The sequence below is a fragment of the Malania oleifera genome, chromosome 7 (genome assembly GCF_029873635.1).
Source record: "Malania oleifera isolate guangnan ecotype guangnan chromosome 7, ASM2987363v1, whole genome shotgun sequence".
Taxonomy (NCBI): Eukaryota; Viridiplantae; Streptophyta; class Magnoliopsida; order Santalales; family Ximeniaceae; genus Malania; species Malania oleifera.
This window is the reverse complement of record NC_080423.1, coordinates 93,966,759-93,992,875: the sequence shown is the minus strand read 5'-3', so window position 1 is coordinate 93,992,875 and position 26,117 is coordinate 93,966,759. Positions and strand designations below refer to the sequence as shown.

Genomic DNA, 26,117 nt, shown 5'->3' with positions numbered 1-26,117 from the left:
ATGAAAATTATTTTTTTTTCAAGGGATTACAAAATATGTTACTTATTTTTTAGGTCTACAAAAATTGTCTAAAAATTAAAAATAATAAAATTGTAACAATATTTTATAGTAAAAAAATATTTTATTTTTCATCTACAATTTTTATATGTTTTAAAAAATATCACATTATTTAATAATTTTCTAAATTTGTTTGAAAAGTTGGGAAACATTTTTTTTGGTTGTTTTTAGTTTCTGTTTTTTATATAGTTCTTTGAAAAATAAATAAATAATTTAAAATATTTTTTCGTAAATTTAGAAAAAAAATTAATATTTTTTCACAAGTGAATAAATTATTTATTTTCTGCAAATCTTATAAAATTTTAAAATAAATTTATAATTTTTTTTAATAAAATCAAAACAAAAACATTTAATTTTTTTATAACTAACAAATCATGCCATGATAAAATTAATTCTTTATTTATTGTCTATTAAATATTAATTAAAAATTTTATTCTATTAGTTACTTGTACAAAAAGAACACATTTTCTCTTAACTATTCGATTCTAAATGCCCAATGCCCTTTTAAGCTCTCCACAATTGCTCTCCAAATCATAAATTTTGGGATTTGCATTTCTAAGTAGATGAATACAGTATGAATTTGAATTTATGTAGATTTCAAAAAAGTTCAATACCATTTTATATTATATTTCATCCAAATCCAATCAAATTCAAATCTATGATTCGAATCTTTGTTCCCGAATGCTATCATTTTAATCTATATTTTATGCAACTCCAATACAAATTCAAATTTAAAGTTCGAATTTCATGCACAAAAGTCGGTTAAAAAAATTTCCTAAATTAAGTCTAATTTTTTGATGCCCCCAAACAGTCCTATTCTCCTAATCAAACTAAAATATCTTCTTTTACTTTTTATCCTATTGTTAAGGATAAACATTCTGTAGGCCAAACGTAGCCTTAATAATTTACAATTAATTAACACAGAAATAATTAATTATGTTTTAATAAATAATACTTCTCTTAATACATACAAACAAAAGAGCCTTCTCGTCCGTCACAGGGTTCGTGATCGTGCCGTGCCAGTCGGGGAGAAAACGAAAAGCGAGAAACTGGTGAGGGATTCACGAATTACGAGAAGATAAAGAGAAAGAGAAAACGGTAAAAATAAGAATGGGACAAAGCAGGAAATTTCCGTTGGTACGGAATAGCTGCCGTTGCTTAAATTAATTGACAAGCTTTCTCCCCTCGCAACTTTCGCTGTACGCACCTTGTATGATCTGATATACTTATTCTGCTCTTATATTTATTTATATATATAGCATGGCTCCATGATCTGCGTTGGCAAACTCGCGCTCCGAAAGTGGAAACCAACGGTGACGGAAGACTGAGAGACATACAGACTGTCCGGTGAGAACCGCAGCTAGCGCTCCTTCATTCTTCGCCATCTCCCTGGTAGGTGCGCTTTCTCTCTCTCTCTCTCTCTCTCTCTCTCTAGGGTTTGTCTCTTCCGCAAGCCTCCTCTCCGAATTTCCTGAGATTTACGTTTCATCTCTATCTCTCTCTTTTGGTTGGAGATGAGCTGTGTGGAATTGTAGATGAACGGTATGTCTATGCGTTTTAGTGGAATTTAATATTTTCATTTTTTTGAATTTTTTTTTCATGAAATGGTTTATCTTCAGGCTTCATCTATCTATATTCGCGCTGATTTTATTATTATTTTTGAATATCGGCGATGTATATCCAGTTTTTTTTTTAAATGATGTGATCTCTGATATATATTTTAATTTCACGAGATTTGTTCCGCATTTCGTATGATGCATGGAACTACATACATTGGATAGTTAGAAGTTTCAAATGCTCTTCAAGATGGATTTGGCTCTGCCGCCGATGCTTCCGCAGTATGTTTTATTTATTTATCGTTTATTATTATTTTTTGTTTATTTTTATTTTTTGTTTAAGTCTGGCAGGGGTAAGAAACGGAAAGACTTGACCGGGGGATTAACAAGGGGAGTGATTCCGGCAGGGAAGAAAGAATTCTTGATTTCAGTGTTTTGGTTGAAAATTTGTGGCGAAGATTTGTCTCCCCAGCAAGTTTTTGAAGTAGCCTTGTTGTACAACAGAGCTGCCTTTTACGACTCAAGCAACCCCACGGGAATCATCATAAATAAATAAGAATATAAACTCAGTTTCCTGTGATTTTGGGCTCGGTGGTTGAATGAGTGAAGTCTCCATTCATCCGACTTTCAAGAGGTTTCTATCACTGGAGCTTCCAATCAGGGAACTGCTTTTTGCTTCTTTATTTTTTAGGTGACCCTGTTTTCACTGGGGTTAAAAAAAAAAGGGGAAAAGCGTTTTCCTCTGAAGGCAAGAAGGGAGAATGATGGAAAACATGAATAGGTTTTTGTTGTCAGTTGCAATGGAAAATCAAGGCGGAGGAGAGTCGTTGTTTGCGACTATCAAAATTGCAGTTCTACCGGTAGCCAAAGTGTTTACTGTGTGTTTTATGGGATTTCTTATGGCATCCAAATATGTAAACATTTTGCCAGCCAACGGAAGGAAACTCTTAAATGGGGTAAGCCACTAGTTTCTCTGATCCCCTGTTGAAACTCAAGCTCTATGCTGAATTTATTTTGATGGCTTATTCTGTTTTCTATTATGATTAGTGAAAATTTTATGGGTATTCTGCATCACAAGTCAATTAAGAAATGCAACAATTTTTTATGAGTTTATTGATATAGTGATTTATGGAGGTTCTACTAGATGTTCTACCAGAGGTTTTCATCCTTGGGATGAGACTCAAGGTTTTTGTATGACTGGGCAATTTTTATTGCGTAAATTTATGATCAAATTGTAAACTTGCGGTAGGGTAACTCTGGAGGAGACAGAGAACTAGTCAGAGGGATTACACACTCAGGCGACAGATTTTTACATGAGAACTAGTCAGAGGGATTACAAGCTCAGCCAACAGACTTTTAGAAGCCTAAAAAACGCATTCTCATGAAAAAATAAAAACAAATTAATAAGTTTAATTTGATAAAATGAAGATCACTACCTTTTTTAAGAATTCTTTTTATTCTTTTTCCCGTAAGTACAATTTTTATTTTTTGGAGGGCGCCATAACTGAAAATAGGGTAAATGGTTGATATTTCACCATAAAAGGGAAATGATAAAGCACCAAATTGAGATTGGTGGTAGATCTTTAGAGTTAATAAAACATCTTTCAGAGTGTTTTTAAACTTTTTTTTTTTTCCCTGCTGGTCAATTCTTATCTAATAAGCTCGTTTTTTTTTATCATGTGACGCAGTTAGTCTTTTCACTCTTGCTTCCATGTTTAATCTTTTCTCAACTTGGACAAGCTATCACTGTACAGAAGATGCTTCAATGGTAAGTCACTTTTGTTCCTTAAATATAAAATAGACTGGTGCCTTTCATAACAGATTTGGTGTTTTAATTACATACTTACATTTTGCAGGTGGTTCATTCCTTTCAATGTTGTTTTGTCGTCCACAGTAGGCTCTCTAATAGGTTTTGTCATTGCATCTATTGTCCGTCCACCGTACCCATTTTTCAAGTTTACGATTGTACAGATTGGCATTGGTAAGCCACTTCATTTTGGAAATATATCACAATAATGCATTCCACAATATTTATTTTGAAGAAAGTATGTATATTTTGTCGAGTTCTTAATTAGATTTTTGTTTGGTTGTTTTTCATCAACTGTTTGAAGCCTGAGCTTGATATATCTCAGTTCTCAAGTTATATTTAGTATCGGATGTGTGTTCATGTGTTCAGGGTGAGAGGATGAGTTTATGAGGTTGAGTTACTAGTTTCTTGCAAAGGTCACTTGGGGGTTTACTTTCAAATCTTTATTGATGCATTTTAAACTTGATGGTGAATTCATGCAACTAGTAAGTTGCAACAGAAACAATGTTTATAAAAATAACAATTGACAGTTTAGTAGATATATTATTCAATGCAAAATTAGGGGAAATGGAGAAAATGATATATTTCAGCAAATAGAATAGTTAAACCATGTTTTTAAAAAAATTAAATGGACCTAAAAATTAATTTGAAATATCTTCTGAAAATGGAAATGAGGAGAAAGTGAAAGAGGTGCAAAATTAATGTTACTGAGAACAAATTAATTCAAGTAGAATTGCACTTGTATGATTCAAGAACAATTCAAGTACAATTGCACCTTTCTTTGTGCATTTTATATGACAATATTGTATTTTTTTTTAGATTATTTTTTCCCCTAGCTGCAGCTGCTGCACCCGAGAATTTAATCCAAAAGAGGGTCTCATTCTAATCAATCTGCTGTGTTCCTTCTATTGGGAGAAGAAAACAAGATTAGACTGAACTTGCAATAAGATATATAAACATATTTCTCATAGTGTCCTTGGAGAAGTGGGAGGTTGCTAAAACAAAAGGATATAAAAAAGCAGACAAACTAATTCATAACAAACTTCAGATGTGAAAGAGGAAAATCTTTTGCTATAAGGGGGGAAAGTTTGTACTAGGTATAGACATTGTTACCTGGAATAGAGTATGTCTGTGCCTTGCTGTGGGTGCAGGACATGATACACCACTTAACCTGGCCCGTGGTATGTGAGGGGTAGAGTTGATTTGCATTTTAGTTCATGGTGAGCATTGAAGCACTGTTAGCCACTTAGTAAATGTTGAAGGTCGCTTTTCGTAAGATTGCGTGTCACTTTTGATTTATTTTCTTTCTTTCTTCATAGATGACTTCCATTATTTAATTTCCCTTGCATCTTCAATTGCTTCTATTTCTTTTTTTCTCTTTTTCTTATTCCTTGAATACATTTAAGAAGTGAATGGCTAGCAGTTCTTGTGATCAGTATCATCTACCATCATGATCTAGGATGCAAAAGGCACCATATATCATAGGCTTGACACATTCTAGGATGGGTATGGTGTTCCCAATAACTGTGAATCAGGTTTCAGGGTTTTGGCAATTCCAATAAGCTGTGGAACCTAATGAGTTAAATGTTTGGTGCTTAAGTAATGGGTTGGGGGTTGGGTTTTTTTTTGGGGGGGGGGGGGTTTGGGAGAGCAAGGTGGGGGTTTAATCAATGTTTTAAAAGTCTGAAGATGAGGCATCCCTAAAATGCCTTGAGGCTTAATCGAAAATACTAAATACCAAAAAAGCTAACAAATTTCATGCTGAGGCTTATGCATTTGTACAAAGGCATGCCTTTTGCGCCTTTTTAGCCGAGGCTTATACTTTTTGGTTGTATGATTCTCAAGCTAGATTTGGCTAAAAAATTTTAACTACTTGTTTATATAAAAGGAATGTTGTAATATGAGCTGATGTCTAAAACTCTTGAACCTCGACATTTCCAAAATATTGGGAGTTGCATCTTAGATCTTGAAGATAATTTGAATTTTGTAATGTTATAGTTATCTTTTGTGATGATATATGTAATGGATTGAAGTTAGCAATTTTGAATGGCCACCAAGTAGTTTGCAAATTATACTTTTTTTTTTCATTTTGTTTGTGATTTTATTTTTTTCCTTTATTTTTAAAAATATATCTAATTCATTTTAACCAATGTTTTAAAAGGTTGAAGACGAGGTATACCTAAAACGCCTTGAAGCTTAATTCAAAAAACTAAATCCCAAAAGGCTAACACATTACCTGTTGAGGCTTATGCAGTTGTACGAAGGCATGCCTTTTGCGCCTTTTTAGTTGAGGCTTATGCTTTTTGGATGTATGATTCTCAAGTTAGATTTGGCTAGAAAATTTTAACTACTTGCTTATATAAAAGGAATGTTGTTATATGAGCTGATCTCTAAAACTCTTGAACCTCGACATTTCCAAAAAATTTGGGAGTTGCATCTTAGATCTTGAAGTTTGAACTTTGTAATGTTATAGCTATATTTTGTGATGATATACGTAATGGATTGAAGTTAGCAATTTTTGATTGGCCGACAAGTAGTTTACAAATCATTTATATATTTATATATATATATATATATATTTTTTTTTTTTCATTTTCTGTGTGATTTTATTTTTTCCTTTATTTTTTAAAATATATCTAATTCATTTAGACATTTTTATCTAAAAATAAATTTCTCAAAAGGCTTACACCTCAACGCCTTAAGGCTTATGCCTTGCCTCATAAGGGTTAAAACACCACACCTTACGCCTTCATCGTTTAAAACTCTGGGTTCAATAGTGGGGGATTAAGTATTTTTAAGAATCCAACTTCAACCTTGTTTGGAGAACGTGTTCTTGTCACACCATTATGTGCCATGTGAATAATGGTTGGCTTATGAGATACATTTGTTATTTACAAATTGTTCAGGATACATTTGTTATATACAATTGTTCAAGTGTGTTCTATAGTGATTTCATTTGTGCATTTTGAATTCTTTTATCATTGTCTAGAAGCATTTTATGACATTAGTGTTGAGAATGCCACTTGTGAGTTTGTCCCACATTGGGAAAATAAAGCGAAGGATGGGTGCTTATACACATGGTTAAGCCCAAGACACAATAGGTTTAAGCTTTTGGGTTAAGTTGGTGTTCATCCATGTGTATCAAGCCCCCATGAAGACTCCCCCTGTGCTAACAAGTGGTATCAGAGCCGATGGATCGTGACTCTGGGCGAGCGACATTATAAAATTGAGGTGTAGAGTTAATTTTCTTAACATGCTAACAGTTGGAGAACCAAGTGTGTGACCGAGACCATAAGGATTATCTAGGCCTGGTAGATGGATTCGAATAGGGTCAGTATGTAGGAGGTAGAATTGATTTGAAGGCACGTGGAATGCAATCCAAGATACGTAGGCGTGGGGCTAAGACCCACTTAAGCAACTGTTGGAAAGTTGGGCTTGCTCCCATGAGGGAGCTAGTTTCCGTTCAAGGGGCAGCGGTTGGAACTCACAAGTGAAGCGAAGATTGTTGAGAATGCACTTGTGAGTTTGTCCCACATTGGAAAAATAAAGTGAAGGATGGGTGCTTCTTATACACATGGTTGAGCCCAAGACCCAAAAAGTTAAGCTTTTGGGTCAAGTTGGTGTTCATCTATATATCAAGCCCTCATGAAGACTCCCCCTGCGCTAACATTTAGTTATCCTGCTGGTGGTATTTTGTGGAACGAATATTTCTGCATATATAAGGTCTTATGAAATACATTTGTACGTGTTAATGTTCCCAAAGAAAAATGGTTCATATTAAAGGTGAGAAAAAGTTGTTTTTGGCTTACTCTTTCATATTGAGGGAGAATGAATCATATAATTTGAATCAATCAAATTTCATAGTAGTTTAGGCTTGATATACATTGTTGGCTCCCAATCCAATAGCTTAAACTTTTAGATCTAATGGTTACTTAACAAGCCATCAAAGCCATTGTTAACAGGGTGTCCTGGGTTATGGTCTTATTGCCTGCTTTTGTCTTCAATTTGTCAAATTATCCAAGTTGGATGTATTATTTCCATGTTGGGTGTTGATCTGTTCAAATGCAACTGGGCCAGGTGCAAAGGTCAGCAGGACTACTATATTCTGATAAGAATTTGGCCCTGATACTATGCATGTAGAAAATTTCTATTATGGTGTTTGAAATGAGTGCCTGATTCTCATATGGTGAATTGCAGCATCAAGAACAACCAATATTTAAATCCCACTGAGTGGGGTGATTCTCATATGGTGAAATAGTTAGAGTTTTTCTTATGAAGATTTGGCCCTGCATTTTACTGCAGTCTCATCTTACATTGTTTTTCATTTTTATTTTTATTTTTTTATAATAAGATACATATGATTTTTGAAAAATGATAATGTACCCCCCCTATCCCCTACAGAAAAAGAAAAGGTAAACGGAAAAAAAAAAAGCGAAGAAGGAAAAACAGCGGGGAGGGGGGTCCAACCGAAAACTGTGCCAGTAAAAGTCTTGCCCACGGTGTGCCTAACGTCTCCAAATGTTGTGCGACTTTTCCTCTTAAAAATATGCATGTAATATAATATAAGATTTCATAACATTTTTCTTCAAACATGATAATCTCCAACCTTCCAAGAAATCAATTGCCATCTACAGCATAGTCCATTCTAATCCAAATAGAGAGAACAAAATGAAGGTATATGTCAGAAGTCTCAATACAGAGAAAAAACAAGTGATTTACTGATTCTCCTTCCTTTTTGTGCATTATGCACTGTTTAGGAATCATCCAGTTAGGACATAAATTTTTTCTCTGGTTCAACCTGAATGAAATGTTAAAAGATGATGGCATTTTGCATTCCAATGCATACACTTGTTTTCATGTTTCTTTTTCAACGCTAGTCATAGATTGTTTGGATTGATATGTTTTGTACACATGACACGGAAAATTGATGTCATTTCTTTTATTAACCTCAAGAAACCATCATTTCATAGTAGAAGGTTTTGCTGTCATGGTTAGGAAAATGTGCTGCCAGCTGCTCATAAATTAGTGTTGTCTTTGTCCACATATTGCATTTAAACAGTTGTTTGAATGCCATATTGTTGATTAAGCTTGTAATCAGATTTGATATTTTGATTCTGTTTCTCTTGGATTTCGTCTTTTTTCCTCATTGGAGTGTGGCCTGGTTGCATCCGCTTAGCTGTCAAGTTCTTGCTCAGCCCCATCAAAAGGGTGGGTTTGGGTCAGTTATTGTGAAAATAGCTTGTTTTGAAGGTATTCTGCCACAAAAGATAAGGGAAACCTTGTTGAAGTGAAATGACACGGTTACCCAGTATCATTGCATATATAAATCAGAAAACAGCTCAATTTGAATAGGTATATTATTCCACAAAAATGACAGGAACTTGGAGAAAATAAAATTACAGCAAATTTGTGCAAAAAAACTGATAGAAGCTTTGTAAAAATGTAACAATAATGACGTAATGTGTTGGGAATTTTTTTTTTTTTAGTAATAAATTTGTGCTTCCTAATGGAATGCAGCTTTTAGTCATAATTCTTTAAAGTAAGCAAACCTTGCTTTCCCTAGTCATATGAGTTGGATCTTTTGAATGGATTGACTTAGATTGACAATGTTACATTTAATCTTCTGCATTTTTTATTAAATGTTTTGTCATCTGATTTTTTTTCCCTTGCAAAAAAGGACAATCTATTTACCCAAAAAATATGACAATCTGTATCCTTATAACATCCTGAAGTGTTCCTATGTGACGAAAACATTTAGTAGAATTGATTGTCATCTTTGAAATTTTGAAGCATTGATTTATTGATTTATAAAAAAAAGTACGTTGTCTTCTTTGGCTTTTCTTTGATCATGGATGTTTTGGGTTAAACATTGATTGCAGGCAACATTGGGAATGTGCCACTTGTCTTGATTGCGGCTTTATGCAGAGACAAATCCAATCCTTTTGGTGACTCAGAAAAATGTGCTCAAGATGGAAGTGCGTACATCTCATTTGGCCAGTGGGTAAGCTAGTGTCATCAGTTGCTATAGCCAGTAGCTTATAAGCCCCATATATTGTCATACATGGTATATCATGCCGTATTTGTTACTCTATTTACGATGCAAACTCCATTTTTTATAAACTGTCAATGTAGTATATCTAGGCTAATTTGTTTCACAATATTCAATTTTAATGGTTCAGACAGAAAAGAAACTATATTATCATTATTATTTATAAAAAAAAAAAATTCTGGCATCCCATCTATCAAATGCAGTCTGGCAGATGGTCCTACTACTTTGATCTCAGCAGATCACTTTCATGGTTGCCTCTTTAAGTGTTATTGCCCAAGCTCAAATTGAGTTTTCCTGTTATGCATATACACATCATTTCACTGCAGTGCAGTGTCTGGAAAAGCAAAAACATAATTGAAGGATCACAAAAAAAAAAAAACTGGTCACTTTAGTGCTTTTGATATCATACCTGACATTAGCATGTATTGAGCTCTTTTCTTCCATCAGAAGAGCCTTCAAACAAGAATACTTTAACCAGGGAACTGAAAGAAATTATAAAGGAGGAAGGACTTGAAGTTATTGTTAGGCTAAGGAAAAGATACATAAGCAAAGAAAGGGAAAAAAAGGCATATGACACAAAGCACAGCTTCCTGCCCATAAGCAATAGTGAAGGATGGTAGAATTATCTTTTGTATATCTTCAAAATGTGATCTTTTGTTAAGAATTTTGCCTCCGAACAAAATGGTGGACCCATCTCTTCTAATATAATTCTTTGCTTATTTTAAAATCTGATGGACAAGCCTGTGGCCTAGAGCTGAATGGGAAGGTGTGAATGTCTTTTCATAAACTGGCCACTTCTCCAATTTCCTTGCCTATGTGAATTTGACCAAGGAATGGCAAGAAGAATCTCTTTCTACCATTTCATCCATAACTGAACCAAACAACACTAATTTCAGTAGCACCACATTCAAAACACAACCCGTATAGTTGTAAACAATGTCACCTGGCTGTTTCTGAAAACCCTTCGGGTACTGCTTTGCATTGGATTCCCCGAAGAACACCCTTTTTTTTCCTGGTGTGATCCAAAGGGAACTCTTCAACATACTGAGCAGATTTCACATCTGGGACATGGAAAATTGGGGTGGTGTAGATGATTATGCTGCTGCAAAATTCCAAGCCCTAAAAAGGGGGAGATGAAGTGTGATCATGGCAACTGAAGCCCAAAAAAAAGGCCTGATCTGAATCCTCATCCAAATGAAATAAAAATTAGCTCTTCTATCCCAACATAAGAAATATTATAGATTGAATTGATGATTCTTAACCAAACTAGTTATGTTTTTTTCTGCTTAGAGTAACTTTTTATCTTCAAAAAATTAATCTCTAACTGGCCTTCGTGTTTACTCTAAAATATACGAATAAATAACCAAAGCAATGTTAGTAATATTATTTTAATAATTGCTTCTGCATTCATCAAATTTTAAATTTCCCCCTCTTTGTAGTACTGGACATTGTGTGCTTAAATTCTGATGTATGCATATCAGGTTGGTGCAATCATCCTATACACCTATGTATTTCATATGCTTGCACCTCCCCCTGAGGGTACCTTTGATGTTGAGGATGGAAATCTTCCCATCAAGGGTCCTCCAAAGGATGGCACCACCCTTGAGCAAATGCCATTGCTTAAGCAGGAGGTTGAACCAACAAATTCAGATGCTCCAAAAAATGGAAAGGTGAGAACCAACTTTTATTTATTCATTTGTATCCCTATTTATTACACATTCAGTAAATAAATTATAGCACAATCTTTGGCTCAGCACCAGTAAAACTATGTTTGCCAATCAAATTGTGCACATGTTGCATGTCTCTTTATACATTTGTTATTATGTATACAGTCAAATCCTTGAAGCAGAACATTAGCCTTCTCATTGCCTCTACTGATGGGAAATTATTTAAGCTAATCTTTACTCAAATGAAATAAGCTGATAGGTGGACATGAATTTACAGCATTTTGAATTGCCTTCATAACTATATAATGTAAAGTTTAAATTTTTGACCATAATAGTAGACCACCTATACGCCATACCATGTGCCATATTATAAAACCTGTGGCATATGATAGTTAAACAACTTAAATTATTAGACCACTGTCAACAGTATGCTATTGCATGCAATGCCACTATTGGATTTTTTAGTTTCGTGGTTGCTTGTTATTATATTATTGATAAAATATCCTTAAGATTATTATTGCACTGTGATCCTTGCAATACTAGTTTTTCCTAAATGCGATACTTTGATATCACATTTAAGTTGTAACAATGCTGAATATTCATGCTTTTCTTCAGATCAGACACTCTGTCACTTCTTATGGTGCCTTATAAAATAGATTTCGTATTCTTGAAATTTTGTTCTTCCTTGATACAGATAAGAGGTTTTCTGGTTTTTGTATATGAGAAGTTGAAGCTCAAGCAGATCCTTCAACCCCCCATCATTGCTTCTGTAAGTTTTCTTTCACAAACTTGAGGATTAAATTGGTTCTTCCTTTTCCTTTCTTCAAGAGGAGAGTTGTCTTGTTTTATGGAAATTTTGATGTTCTAATTGGAATTTAAAAGTTCAAGTTTGCAAATCTTCCCATTCCTGCAAAAATATAAGTTGGTCTTGGGTTGCAAGGAAATTTCACTCCGAGGTGGACTTACAGCATAAAATTGTGCCTGTTTGCAACCAGTTCTAACTGGCATCCTGGACAGTAAATTGCAGCAGTGGTTAGGAATGCCTGAAAAGGGTCTATCTGGAACGTGGTTTTCCAAGGCTTAACATGGGTCTGTGTTTTGCAAGCCCATGCTAAGTAATTTATCTACTTTCTGTTGGCATGGTTGAGGTACTTGGAGCTGCAAAAGCTAAAGTGGACAGAGTCAATCTTAGAAAATTCAACTAATTTTTCATTGATTAGAAATTCTAGTGGGCTAACACATCCAAATCATGATCTAACGTATTTACTTTGTGTGATGAAAAATATTTCTCCTACAAACTCCTAACTCTCAAATATTTCTTAGATGATAAAGCCTTTTTTTTTTTTTTTTTTGTATGACGAGGTAGACTTTTCATGGGGACTTTGTAGTTTGTGCATCCTCATTTAAGTGTGATTTCTTAAATAAAATCTGGTTTTCTCCTCTTGTATGCTACAGATCCTGGCGATGACAATTGGTGCTATACCATTTTTGAAGAAATTGATATTTACAGCTGATGCTCCACTTTTCTTCTTCACTGACAGCTGTATTATTCTTGGGTAAGCTCAATTTCATTCTATAAAAAGAAGCAGCTTATTTTGACTTGTAGTTGGTTGTGCCAAGAATTAGTTGGTTTTTTGCTTTTAATATGCCTGGATATTGGTATGGGCCGAGCTTAAGATGACAACTGCATGGGAGAACCTGGAAACTGCCATATGATAGGATTGAAAGCTGTTGGTCCAATTGTAATGCAGCCCACCCGGGGGGTGGTGGGATTGGGTGTTTAAAAATTTAATCAAATTTGAACTATTAAATTAATATGCAAAAGAATGAGTAGAACACATAATCATAATAGAGAGAGGCAGAACTAGTTTATAGTGGTTTGGTCAACCTTGACCAACATCCACTCTCCAAGCAATCTGCTTGAGATTTTACTATCAATCAATTAATCAATTACAATGTGCTAACGAGCACTTTGGATTACCTATCCTCACTCAGTACACACCCCACTCAACTAGAAAGCCAACAACTTTGCGCCAAAAAAAAGGGGGCACCTTAGGGCGACCTGCCCTCTCCTGGGTAAACTACCCACATGAGGATATGAGAAATAGTAGAAACAATAAGAGAATAACAAGATATAGTGAACTAAGAAAAGTTTAAAAGTTTTAGTCTATGTGATAGAAATATACGGTTACAGCACAATAGAACATAATGTAGTAAGCATGAGCTTTTGAATAAGCAATCTTCAAAATCTGAGAGCTCTGGGTAGCTTTTAAAATTTGAAGGGGATAACACACTATAGTGCTTCAGGTTCTAGAATCTAGCTTACAGAAACTCTTTTAACTCAATATTCTCTTGTGCTTTCTCACAATCAATATTCTTCCCTATATCTTCTTCTTTGCATGGTGCTTGAGTTATATAGACAAGCTATTAAGATATAGTTGTTTGGACAACCAGCTGCTTGCCTTAAATTTCCTTACAAACAAATTTAAATTAGCATGAAGGATCAACAGTCATAACCAGGAGCATGGATATTTTGGCTAATTTTAGTCTCAACAAAGAATATTTCATTCTCAATATAGTTTCAAGTTTAAAGACAACAAAAATCAGAGATTACAAGTGAGCTGTCTACATATGTGTGAGCGATAAGCCATTTAAAAATAATTACACAGCTTTTTGATTAATAAACAAGACATTTTAATCAATTTTAACAAAATTCTAAGCTTTGAGTTTAATTAAAATTCATTTATAAATTTTCATTTATTTTAAATGAGATATGCATCAAAAGATATGACAGAAGTATATAGCATGTATAGAATGCATCTAATGCATGATACTATGTGTCTAATGAAAAATCAAGCAAAAAATGTGCTTACGACTTCTAATGATGCATCTATTTGATTAGATGCGCAAATTGCATCTAATGGAGGCATGAGATGTCTAATGCTGCATCTAATGGACTGTATCTAATGATGCGTCTAAAGAGAGATTGCTTCTAATGACGCATCTAATATAGAGCTTTACAAGTAGACTTATATCTTGCGTCAGATGAAATACTGAACTTCTACCAGAGAGTATTATTCATTTAAAGACCATTCTTTGACACAAAATTTCTTCAAACTAGATAATTTTCATTCTTTGGTGTTTCAGAATTCATCAAAACTTAATTCACTTTGCAAGCACGCACACACAAGTTCTAACAAAAGCTATACTCTTTTATAAATTGAACCATAGCAAGCTTATTCGCAAAAAAAAAAAAAAAGTATTGAATTGGGACCAAGACAAAAAAAAAAAAAGGTTAGATTCTATAATACATCATCAAGTAAAGTTTAGTTCATAAATATGCTAAAAAATGCCTTTTAAATCATTTATAAAATTTAGGGTCTATTTTCTATCATTTTTTTCTCCGTTTTTTGTTTTCCTTTTTGTATAGTGAAGAAACAAATTACGAAAATGTTTCCGTTTACATTGCCAATTTTATGTTTTTTTATTTTATTTTGTTTTTTATGGTTTTCACTTGTTTGTGGAAAAATTGAAAATCAAAATTTATGATTTTTGGTTGTTTTGGCAACTTGCTGCTGTAATATTTTAATATTCAGAATTAACTTTTTTAGATTAACTCATTCATTTCTTACATACTTTTTCAATTAAAATAAAAATAAAATGATCATTATGAATTTAAAATATAATTAAATAAAAATGTCCACAAAATTTCAAAAAATTTTAAAAAATAATAATAACCATTTACAAATATTTTACTATTTTTCAATGGCCATGTAAATTAAGATTGTTTAGTTGTTATAATGTTTATTTTTATTGCAGTATTCTTAATTTATATTATTTTGTACTTTTATTGAATCAAACAGGTTTCTAGTTTTCAGGTTTTAGTTTCTATGTTGGTTTTTAAATTTTTTTTTTGGTTTTTATTTTCATAACTTTTGATAGTGATATCAAATGGCCCTTAGAATCCAGTTTATGAACTTCACATTAATATCTTCAGTGTCCAAAATATGTCCTTGATGGAAGCTTGGATTCTTGGAAACCTATGTGCGTTTGCATATTCCAATTTACTCAATCCCACAATGATCCCTATTTTTATGTCTCAGTTGTGAATTATTAAGTTGAGCATGGCTGAGTTGCCCAATTGATACTTCAGGACTTTTATGGTCTTGGACAAAACATGTTCACATATTAAATACAACAAAATATTTGATATTATCAATATGTAAATTTACTAGTATATTGTAAAAGTATCAAGAAATTTTTATGATGTATATATGTGTGAATTCTCATTTCTTTGGCTCATGTACAATTGGTGCTGCATAGTTCTTGCGGGTTAGCAAGGACATGATTAGGTTCTTGATTTGGTAGATGGGCCATGTCATTCTACAAATATACTCTTATAACTACAACTTTATGATATAATGGGCCAGATTGATCTTGGCATCGTTTTGCATTTGTAAGATTTTTGCCAAGCCTTTGATGTGTGCTCATGTAGTCATTTAGCTTTTGTAGGAAGGCCTAATTATTAAGCATGGCTCTAATTGTTTCTGGCATTCAGATTGAAGCTGAGAAAAGTAGGTACAAAATTTTTGAAAATATTAATATACAAGAAATTTTAAAATCTCATAATGCCCAATAACACAAAGACTAAAAATTAAATCAAGGTCTTCAATTCTCATTGTTATCTAAAATGTTGTTATCACCACCACCATGCCTTAAGTCTAACTAGGCGGGTTCGGTGCATGAATCCTTTTGTCATTCCACACAATCGAGGACAATATCCTATGACAAATGGAAGGCTGTCAAATCCTTGCCAATTATCTCATCTAGGTCCACCCTTTGCCCTCTTTTTGCCACTAACATTAGCTAGTTCACTTCTTCTTACCAGTGCATTATTTACCTACCTTACAAGTGCCCAAACTATCTCAACTGCCCTTGCCTTGTATTATCTTCAACAAGCGCAATGCCTAACTTACTTGAATGTGTTCATTCCTTAGTTTATCTTTTAGAGTCATCCACCATAGTACTCTCATGTTGACAGCTTATACTTTTTGGATATTTTGTTTCTTAGTTGCCAACTGATCCATATTGTTATGTCTTACAACTGTCGTGCAGAACTATTATTATTAGTTTATGCTAAATAAATAAAAAAAGAAGGTTGATTGATTACAACTTCCATGCCTGCCATGATTTTGTACAATTGAGTTGCATATTTTGTTGGCCCAAGTGGCAACCCCCAGGGTGGGGGGAGCTGTGAATTGGGTTTAATGAAAATTAAAGTTTTTGATTACCAAATTTAAAATAAATTAATCAACCAACAAACAAACGATTAAAGAGTTATCTAAATAAAGGAGAGTAGGGATAGAGAAATGCAAACTCTTTCTATAGTAGTTTAGAAACCGGTTACATCCACTCTCTCCAGGCCAACCACTTTGAGGTACCACTATTTCCCCTGTTTTAATAGAGAATGTTAGATTACCACTTTACCTAAAAGCTTAAGCTGTTTTGTTGTGAACCAACAATGTATATAAAGCTTTAACACTCCCGCGCACGTGCAACCCGACAGCACGTGGAGAGATAAACATGCAATAAATAGCACCCATGACAAGGACCACAATAATTCTTTTTTTTTTTTAAAATACCACAGGGTAAACGCGGGCAACAAGCTAGAACCCAGGACCTCCTGGGTAACCAGCACTGATACCATGTTAGATTACCACCTTACCTAAAAGTTTAAACTGTTAGGTTGCGGGCTAACAATGTATATGGAGCTTTAACAGAGACCAAGGAATCCTTGTTTTTTGGAGACAAGACAACCAATTTACAAGAACGCTTACAACAGAAAATTTCCACACAAGGAAGGATACACAATTTGAAGCTCAAAATTAACTCTCAAATAATATCCAAAAGATGGCACAAAAGTTCTCTATGTAACTTCTCTCAAGAGTGAGCAAATTGAAATAAAAGAGAGATTAAGAGAGAATTGGGAGTTTGGAGACTTGATAAATCAGTATGAATGTGTTCTCTAACGTTCCTTAGGCTTTAGAGAGCATATATATATAGAGATTAGAGTAAAACTAGCCGTTCTCTATCCGTTGGGATCTAATACAGATCAGGCTGGTTGACCACTTACAGAGGCTGGTCAACCTAGCACTAGCCGTTTGAGAAAATCAGATCATTGTAGGCAAATCTGGGTGGATCAGTTGACTGCCTCCTGGGGATCGGTGAACTGCCCCTAGCTACTGCCTAAACTGGTTGACAGTCCCTCCCCCTTTCTGGTAAGGCTGCCTGGAACAGTTTCTTCATTTTGTGTGTTTTTCCATGTTTAAGTATCCTAGTGTCATGACCTTCATATTCTTAGAGATATACAAGATTGAAAACATTACAAGAAATGTGTACAAATAAAACAAATAAAGCCTTCAAATCGTCTTTCAAATATTCAACTTCAATGGCTTAATCCTATCACAAAAAACTAAAGCACAAAGTCATTAGTATCAAATAGTTTATTATCATCAAATTAGGTTAATGAAACCTTGAGACTAACATATTCTTCTTCACAATCTTGTTGCTAGAGTAAAACATAATTAGGTGTTTTGTACCATGGTGCACCATTTTTTATTTTCATAATTTATTCTCAATAATCTTGATTCACTTTTCCTCATCACATGTCACTTTGTACTTGGTAGATCCCAATGATATAGCATGGGTAAGAATTTTTCTTTTTTTAATATTTGACTTGCATAGTTCAGAATGTTTTTACCAAATCCGTCTCCCCATTTGTTGGTGGATGGGGTGTGAACGGTTGTTTTTTCATTTTAGAGATAATACTTCTATATATTTATTGCATGCTAGTAGTGTTTTTTAATGTCTGGTTGGTTTTTTCACATGATTTTTTTAGATTTTTATGAATATCTAACAATGTTGGTTACCATCAGGGAGGCCATGATTCCATGCATTTTGTTGGCATTAGGAGGCAACCTTGTGGATGGTGAGTTTATTTCTCGATAATTGTCTCACTTTTTTTCTTTTCCCTTTCGTAGGTCACTTCCACTTGTGCTTTATCTGTCGGTTTCGGCCTACTAGTAGTAGCCCCACAAACTTTTTTAGCAGGGAACTTGAAAAACATGTATCATTACATTTGAATTGCATTTACACATACAAGCACAGGGGTGGGGGAGGGGGGATACCATCAATTGTTGTTGCACTTTTGGATTGCATTTAACTGAAGGATGCTTTTCTATGCTTTGGTTGCTTGTAGGACCAGGAAGTTCGAAACTTGATCTACGGACAACAGCTGCTATTATTTTTGGCCGGCTGGTTTTGGTTCCTCCTGCTGGACTTGGCATTGTCATGTTAGCCGATAAACTTGGATTCCTTCCCCCTGGCGATAAGATGTTCCGGTTTGTCTTACTTCTTCAGCATTCAATGCCCACATCTGTGCTTGCTGGTAAGCCTGATTTTACTTATATGATTCAGATTGAAAATACATGTTATAATATGCCTGCGCATGCAGGAATTGTATGTATTAAAAAAAAAAAATCAGGTGTATTCAGTTCTAGGTCTCTCGTCCTAACTACACATTTGGTATATAGGAATGAAATGGAATTGAATTTATTGCTTGATTTTATCATGCTTACCATTCATATTTTCATTCCTTTCCATTCCTAACCCATTCCATTCTGCAAATCAAATATGACGAAGAGACTTTGGGCCTTGCTGTTACGCTCAATTTTGTTCTCTCTTTTGATGCTATGACAAGATGTTTGAATTATCATGTTGCACATTCAGTCAAGTGTTGGCCTAGAAAAGGATTACATGTGCCATTTATTCCATTACAATTTTTTATAAGACTTTGAGCAACTAAATGATCAGTTCCAGCTTCATCAAAAACATTTTATATATCAAAGTTCTAAATCAATGTTCCAAGTTTAATACCATGTGTATTACTGCACTGTTAACTTGTTGCTTCTTTGTAGGTGCGGTTGCCAGTTTAAGAGGTTGTGGTAGGGAGGCTGCTGCTATCCTGTTCTGGGTTCATATTTTTGCAGTCATCTCCATGGCTGGATGGGTCGTTCTCTATCTCCATGTACTCTTCTAGAAGAATGGCAACGTGTTCTAGCCGAGCCAGATGACTGACCATTTACTTTCCCTCAGCTCTCACTTCTTATTGAAATGTTCAATCGATCCTGTTGATAGGTAAAATGTATTAGTTTTGGTTAATGAGAGAGCATGGAAATATTTATGGCCTGCCTGCCTGCCCTGTGAGCATCTGAGTCATGGCATTGTTAATGAAGAGCTGTAAAGAGGCACCCCAGTTCCCTTACCTCGAGTAAATTTTCTTTTCTTTTCAAAGCTTTCAGCTTGTCATCATCATCAAAAACTATATTAGCCTTCCATAAGGCTTTGAATTATTTATCTCTAATGAAATAATGAAGGTTTCCACTTTGAGGATCCACTTTCAACCATGTTTTTTTTTAGGGGGCGGGGGGTTAGGGTTGTGTGTTTGGGTTTGGTCTGGTCTGGTCTAGTTTGGAAAAGCTTAAACCTGAGTCAACCTATGGAACTTTTCACAATCATTTAGAAAACAACCATCCAAAACATGAAGGAGAAAATATATCTATCATAAGCCCGAAAGAAAGACTCCTTTCTGACATCAAATAGAATTTTCTCATAGAATTAATAGCGGAAGGCATATGCTCGAAGAGGAGAGTTCGATGCTTTTCAAATGTGATTTAAGTAATGCGGCCTAAGCTAACTTGCGAACTGTAGCAGCAAAGTTTGAGCCCATAGAAGAAACCTTGTTCCAGTCCTCGTTCCAATGAGATTCCAAGGATCTTGAAATCTTGCTGTGAATCCTTGAGGGCTGCAACCAACAAAAAAAATGTGATCCTTGCTTCAACTAAGTCATTGCAAACTAGGCAAGAAGAATAATTAAGTCTCACTGATTAGCAGAAGCATATCCATTGTCATCAATATTGGCATGTCCAATACAGCCGACCAACAAATAAAAGACGGCCTAGGAATGAGGTGCTTGAACCATAGAACAAAGCATCATCCGACCACTGATTTCTTTCTTTTATTTAGGAATGAAAAGAGTCTTAAAGACGTTTTCTACCTGTTAACCTTACAACTCCATGCATTCTAGTCATTACGCTTTCAAAGCAAGCCTTAAAAAATTTACTCTTTAACTTTAATCACAACTTGATGAATGAACAAGGTCGAATACTAGGACTCCAATATCCATATATACTTGGGAGAGTGATTTTATGAGTTGAAGACGACCAACATAAGAGGGAAGAATGAGATGAATCATGCATCTTTGAAGAGATTCTTTCAACTAAAACGGCACAATCATACTTGTTAACTTTCTTGGTAGTCAAAGGAAGGCCAAGATACTGAAAAAGTAAATGACCTTTAGAAATCCCTGGTCAATTTCATGCTTGACTTGATCAAGACTTTGCAAGAATAGACATTCCCATTCTAAATGATAATAATCTTGTACAATTTTGCTTCCAATTTATCCCTTTCCATTCTATTACTAGGAATAGACATTCCGCAAACCAAACACAACCTTAGATGATCCCAATAGTATTGTAATTATGCAGAAGATCTCAAGTTAAAGAAACGTTATCTTGGATGCACAATCCTTTGCTTTCAAATTAAAGAAGTTAGGCACCTTAGGAGTCTATTAGCTAAAATATTTGTGATACACTTGTATATGACATAGCAACAAACAATAGGTCTAAAATCTGAAGGAGAGAATTTTTTTTTTTCCCATCTTAGGAGCCAACTTTGTGGCTTACTTGCTTCAAGAGCTTAAAGTCTTCAAAGAAAGATGCATAGTATCAGAGTTAATTACCAAGAGGGTTTGGGCTCTAGTCTTGTTGCCTACATTTATTGTGTGGTGTTTAAAAAATTATTGTGTTCCCTATCATTGATGTTATTTATTGCGTGTTTTTCTCTCCATGTGCTATCAAGTTGCATGTGTGGGGGAGTATTAAATCTTAATATACATTGTTTGCCTACAAACTAACAATTTAAACTTTTAGGTAAAGTAGTATTCTAATATAACAATAGCAACATCTTATTCAATGATAAATCAACATAACTTGTAGAAATTGGCATTAAAGCCATCAGGGCCAGAAACCTTGTCATTGGAAAATGAAAAGATGGCTTTTTCTTATTTCTTATCATAAACTAGATTAGCAAGGAGACTTTTGTCTAACTTGAATTAAGAAAATTTGAAAAAAGACTAAAAGTCAAGATTTCAAGAAATAATATCCTTATTAGAAGGTTTTGCAAGCCAAGAGTAAAATCCTAGAAGCTTATCTTTGATTTCACATGTGTGTGTGTGTGTGTGTGTGTGTGTGTGTGTGTGTGAGAGAGAGAGAGAGAGAGAGAGAGAGAGAGAGAGAGAGAGAGAGAGAGAGAGAGAGAGATTTTTAGCTCTTTGTCCACATTGCTCAATTTTTAGAAAATGCAAGCAGCCTTCTAATTTCTAAGAAGCTTTGAAAATAGTGTTTGGTTATCTTAAATTGGTTGTGAAAGGGATTGATGGTCAGTTATTAAATGTGAGGGAGTCTCACCCCTTGAGCTAACTTTTAGGGTTGAGAAAATCCTAAACCACTTAACACTGGTATCAAAGCCTTGGTTCACCAACATTCACCCTTGTATGCCGTGTCGGGGGAGATCCCGATGGTTGCCTTGCCGAGAGAGATCCTGATGTGTGAGGGGGAGATTGTTGGGTTATCCCATGTCGGTTGTAAAAGGGGCTGGAAGTCAGTTATTAAATGTGAGGGAAAGCCTCACCCCTTGAGCTAACTTTTGAGATTGAGAAGGCCCTAAACCACCTAACAAATAGGACCGACATATTGTTGCGTATTAAGCATATAAAGTTGAACTTGTTCAAATCATTTTTAATAGTTTGAATATTCCACTCAAATTAGAGAAGTAATATTTATGAAAAATTTGTAGTTCTTATTTGAAAATTTTCATATTTTAACATAAACTGTACATAGGATTACATGAATATGATGTGCCTTAAGCAAGCTTAACGATGCCAAGGAGCTTGGGGTGATAAATCCATCAATTCAAGAATTAGAAAGGGAATGTAGAACCTTTGTAAGAAACATTGAAGCTAAGATTGACTAAAGCAAGTAGTGATAAGAAACTCCAAGAAGAAGGAAGTCAACAAGATAGGAAAAGGATTGGTTGTGGATATGGAAAGTAACCTTGTTTGATTTCCTTAGAATAAAACCATCTTTCCTCATATTTGGCCAAGTAAAATGAGGGCTTGGGTATGGGAAGACATCCAAGCTAGACTTCACACACACACACACACACGAAAGAATATCCAACACCCAAAATACTAGTAGCTAAAATGAGGCAAGTGCTTTCAGATTGATTTTTTGTTGTACTAAAATCCCTAAGAACCATCCAACAAACATCATTTACATTGTTGGAGAAGCCAAGCAATCCTCTCCTGAAAAGGAATTTGACATCAAGGAAAGTGATATTGCAGGTAGGGGAATCCTCAATAATAACTTTCAAAATGAGATATAATTTTAATCTTTGCCTCGACAACATCAACCATGATAAAAGAAGAGTTACTAATTAAGTCTTCTAATCACTCTTTCTTTAGCAAGGTCACCAATGAGTCTAGTCTCCTCTCTTGTAGCATAAGCCCTCATCATTTGAAATTTATAAAACTAGTATATTTTTCCAAGCTTGGCTGGACTCTTTTGGGATCTACCATATTCTCTATTCATTTTTTCACCTCCAAGCTTAAAATTTTCTTCACAAAAGTATCTACTGTTAGCTTTATCGTAATCCCAAGAGGGGGGTGAATTGGTATTTTAAAATTGATGTCTTAGGTCAATATCCTAACAACAATCTAGTGCAAGTAAAATAAATCAATTGCAATATGTAGCAGAAATTAAATAGCACAATCTAATCAACTAAGCATGCACCAGAAAGTAGTAAAATGTAAGTGACATCCATAAGTGTTATCGAGGTTCGGAAAATTACCTACGTCCCCGCCTTGACTAACAAGTACTAGGATTACCACTATAATGCTCACTTAAACAGGTGGAGTGGCATCTAAACAAATCAAGTCAATTAGCACAAAGCTGACCTCAACCTTTACACATAATCTTTACCGGACTAGATTACCGCCCCCTCAAGCCATGCTTGGAATACAATAATATTTTTCTCAATAATACTGGTACACTGATTATGCTTTCATGTAAAGCAAATATGTACCCAATATGTGCAATCACATACACATCAACAATATGGATATAGTGTAAGCTCAGTGATGCAAATGGTTGTGCAAACAACACTCAATAGGGTATAATCAATGAAATGCTTAAGAGTGTTCAATACAAGTAATATCTTGGAATTTAAGAAAAACACATTTCAATAACAAATCAAGATTCGAAAGATACTAATAAGATATTCAAACTATCTCAAAAATATTTTCTTCAATGAAATAAGCATACTATTAGTTTGAAAATTATTTTTGCTTGTTGAAAAAAAATTTTGCATAACAAAAATCAAAGTTATGGAAGTCTTACAACAACTATGCAAAGACCCCAAAGCTTGCTAGTCTATCCAAACAAAAATTTATAATATGAAATTAGTGGGATAAAACTAAGCCAAACTCCCCAAAAAGAATATCAATAATCACACAAGCAAATGGGTTTTTTAGCACAATCTAGCAATCAAAAGCACACTATATATGCTCTCACAATCTCAAAATATATCAAGGGAATGGAAATTTGAGAGTATTTGGACAAAAAAAATATTTGCAAAAGAGAAGATTCTTGGCTAATGAATTTGCTAATTAATTGCAAATCCTCACAAATGAGCCTATATTTATAAGTAAGGTAAAAATTATAACCGTTTGAGACTTGTTGGGTATTCTTAGAAAAGTTTCAAAATGTTTAAACACAATTAACCCATATTAACCCGTATTTACCTCAGTTAAAATATTTTTAACCCGGCGAGGTTTGGGTGGCTGAACCGTGGTTCAGTCACCTGAATAGACACAATTATAAAAATCCTTTAAATCAGTTCAGCAGCTCGAGTCCCAATTCAATGGCCTGAACAAAAGTCAGTAACATTTCTGCGGAATTTCGGGTGCCCAGTCCTAGGTTCGGTAGCCCGAACGCACATATTCGGTCGCTCGGGGCTTAATTTGAACTAAATTTCTCGGTAGCTCGAGTTGGTGAAGAGTCTCTTTCAAAAGGTTCGGGCGCCCGTGGAAGGTATGCATAAAATAGTTCGGTCGCCCGAGAGCTTAGGTCAACTGTTGACTTTTCAACAGTTCGACTAACGAGGAGTTTTGAACTCCTGGGGTTTGGTCACCCGAGCTCTCTCAAACTCCCTAATAATATTCAATTTAATGTATTTTTAACACTCCTGAATTTTATATGATATATGTACATGAGTGTTGGGACCTAGAGTTATACTAAGGTCTTACTGAGCATATCATATATCCTATATGCATGATATGCAAGTAATTATTACAGACCATATCCCTAGTTACTATTACAGACCCATATTACATTAATTGAATTTACAATATGAATTAAAATCTTCAGGATTTTCATGTCTTACTTCAAGTGTCATTCCTTGAGATGCTCATCTAAGCCTGCACATATACTTGAAAACCATCAAATACTTAAGTATTTATCATTATCAAAACCGGGTGTGACCTATAAGGTCAACATTTACTACAAGAACAATCTTTAAATCATAATTAATTCATCAACCAACATTTCGTATTAGATTCCCTTATTATTGAAGAAAGAGCTTTTTTCTAATTAGGAAAATTCAAAGAATTACTCTTCAATATTAGAAATCCTTATTTAACTCTACTCATAAGAGCATACTCAAGAAATGGACATTTCAACTAGGACTCTCCATTTTCAATAGGCTTCTTACTTTACTTTTATGACCAATGATTCCCTCTTAAGTAGGGGGTGCAAACTTACTGTACAGAACCATCTCGGTACACATATTCATATGACACTTGTCTATCATGAGTGATTGAACCGTCAATGAAAAATCACATCATTATTATTATATTAATATATATACTTATCACTAATCATTCAATCACTTATGGTATGTTCATGTCATACAAATACATACATAAAGGATGGTCCTCCGCAACTCTTGCGAGGAAGAAAATTTTTAGTCTACTTTTTACTAGTAGACGCTTCATTAGGATCACATTTTCCATTACATTTTTACCTATAGTTGCAACATTAGAAAAACATTCCTCATTCATTTTGAGAGCAAAATCCTTAAAAACATTTTTAGGATTTAGTAAGAAATCTTTCTCATTATTAACCCTTTGATCAAATCTACTATCCACATCATTAAGAACATCAAAAGAGTTAGACATGGGCAAGGAAGTCTCCACATGATGCTTCTTTTCTACCTATTTTTGCTTTGATCTACAATACTCCTAAAGATGACCAAATTGAGAAAAAAAAAAAAAAGAACATTTAAGGGGTTTCGAAGCGTACTCAACCTCTATAGTATCTATATGCCCATCCGAATCCATTACATAAAAAAAATTCTAGCAGATCATCATTGTAAGTCAATTTCAACAAAATCTTTTGCACAAGTCAATTTCTTCACCTATCTTGTGCAAGAGTTCAAGTGCAAAGGAGTACCTATAATGCTAGCAATGTAGTTAAAACCACCAATAGCATAGACAAGTGGTATACCATAAAGCTTTGCCCAAATTGATTCTCTCCATTTGCATATTCTTTGTTTTAGCAAGAGGATTCCAATTTGATAAAAAAATAAAGGATATTTCCCAATAAACCAAGACCCATCATCTAGAATCCATTCCTTATCATCCTGATTATGAAATCTGAAAATATAAGAACCATTTGAGAGGGAATACATCGTCATATTTGCAGCCCTTCTGCAGAGTTCATCAATAACATTTCCAACATACTAGT

General features: G+C 34.4%; 1 protein-coding gene across 10 annotated transcripts; it reads left to right on the top strand.

Annotated features, from left to right (window-relative positions):
* Positions 1 to 1,136: 1,136 nt before the first annotated feature.
* Positions 1,137 to 19,601, top strand: LOC131160041 (protein PIN-LIKES 6). 10 transcript variants are annotated; one of them, XM_058115331.1, is made up of 12 exons: positions 1,137 to 1,155; positions 1,317 to 1,453; positions 1,965 to 2,569; positions 3,302 to 3,381; positions 3,470 to 3,594; positions 9,300 to 9,421; positions 10,951 to 11,139; positions 11,831 to 11,905; positions 12,592 to 12,692; positions 18,072 to 18,124; positions 18,395 to 18,583; positions 19,113 to 19,601. In XM_058115331.1, the coding sequence occupies exons 3-12, from the start codon at positions 2,375 to 2,377 to the stop codon at positions 19,232 to 19,234; spliced, it is 1,251 nt and encodes a 416-aa protein (XP_057971314.1). In that variant the 5' UTR covers positions 1,137 to 1,155; positions 1,317 to 1,453; positions 1,965 to 2,374; the 3' UTR covers positions 19,235 to 19,601. The 10 variants fall into 10 exon arrangements, with proteins under 10 accessions (XP_057971314.1, XP_057971312.1, XP_057971316.1 ...); XM_058115329.1 differs by lacking the exon at positions 1,137 to 1,155 and adding an exon at positions 1,176 to 1,194; XM_058115333.1 differs by lacking the exon at positions 1,137 to 1,155 and having other exon boundaries at positions 1,266 to 1,449.
* Positions 19,602 to 26,117: the final 6,516 nt, after the last annotated feature.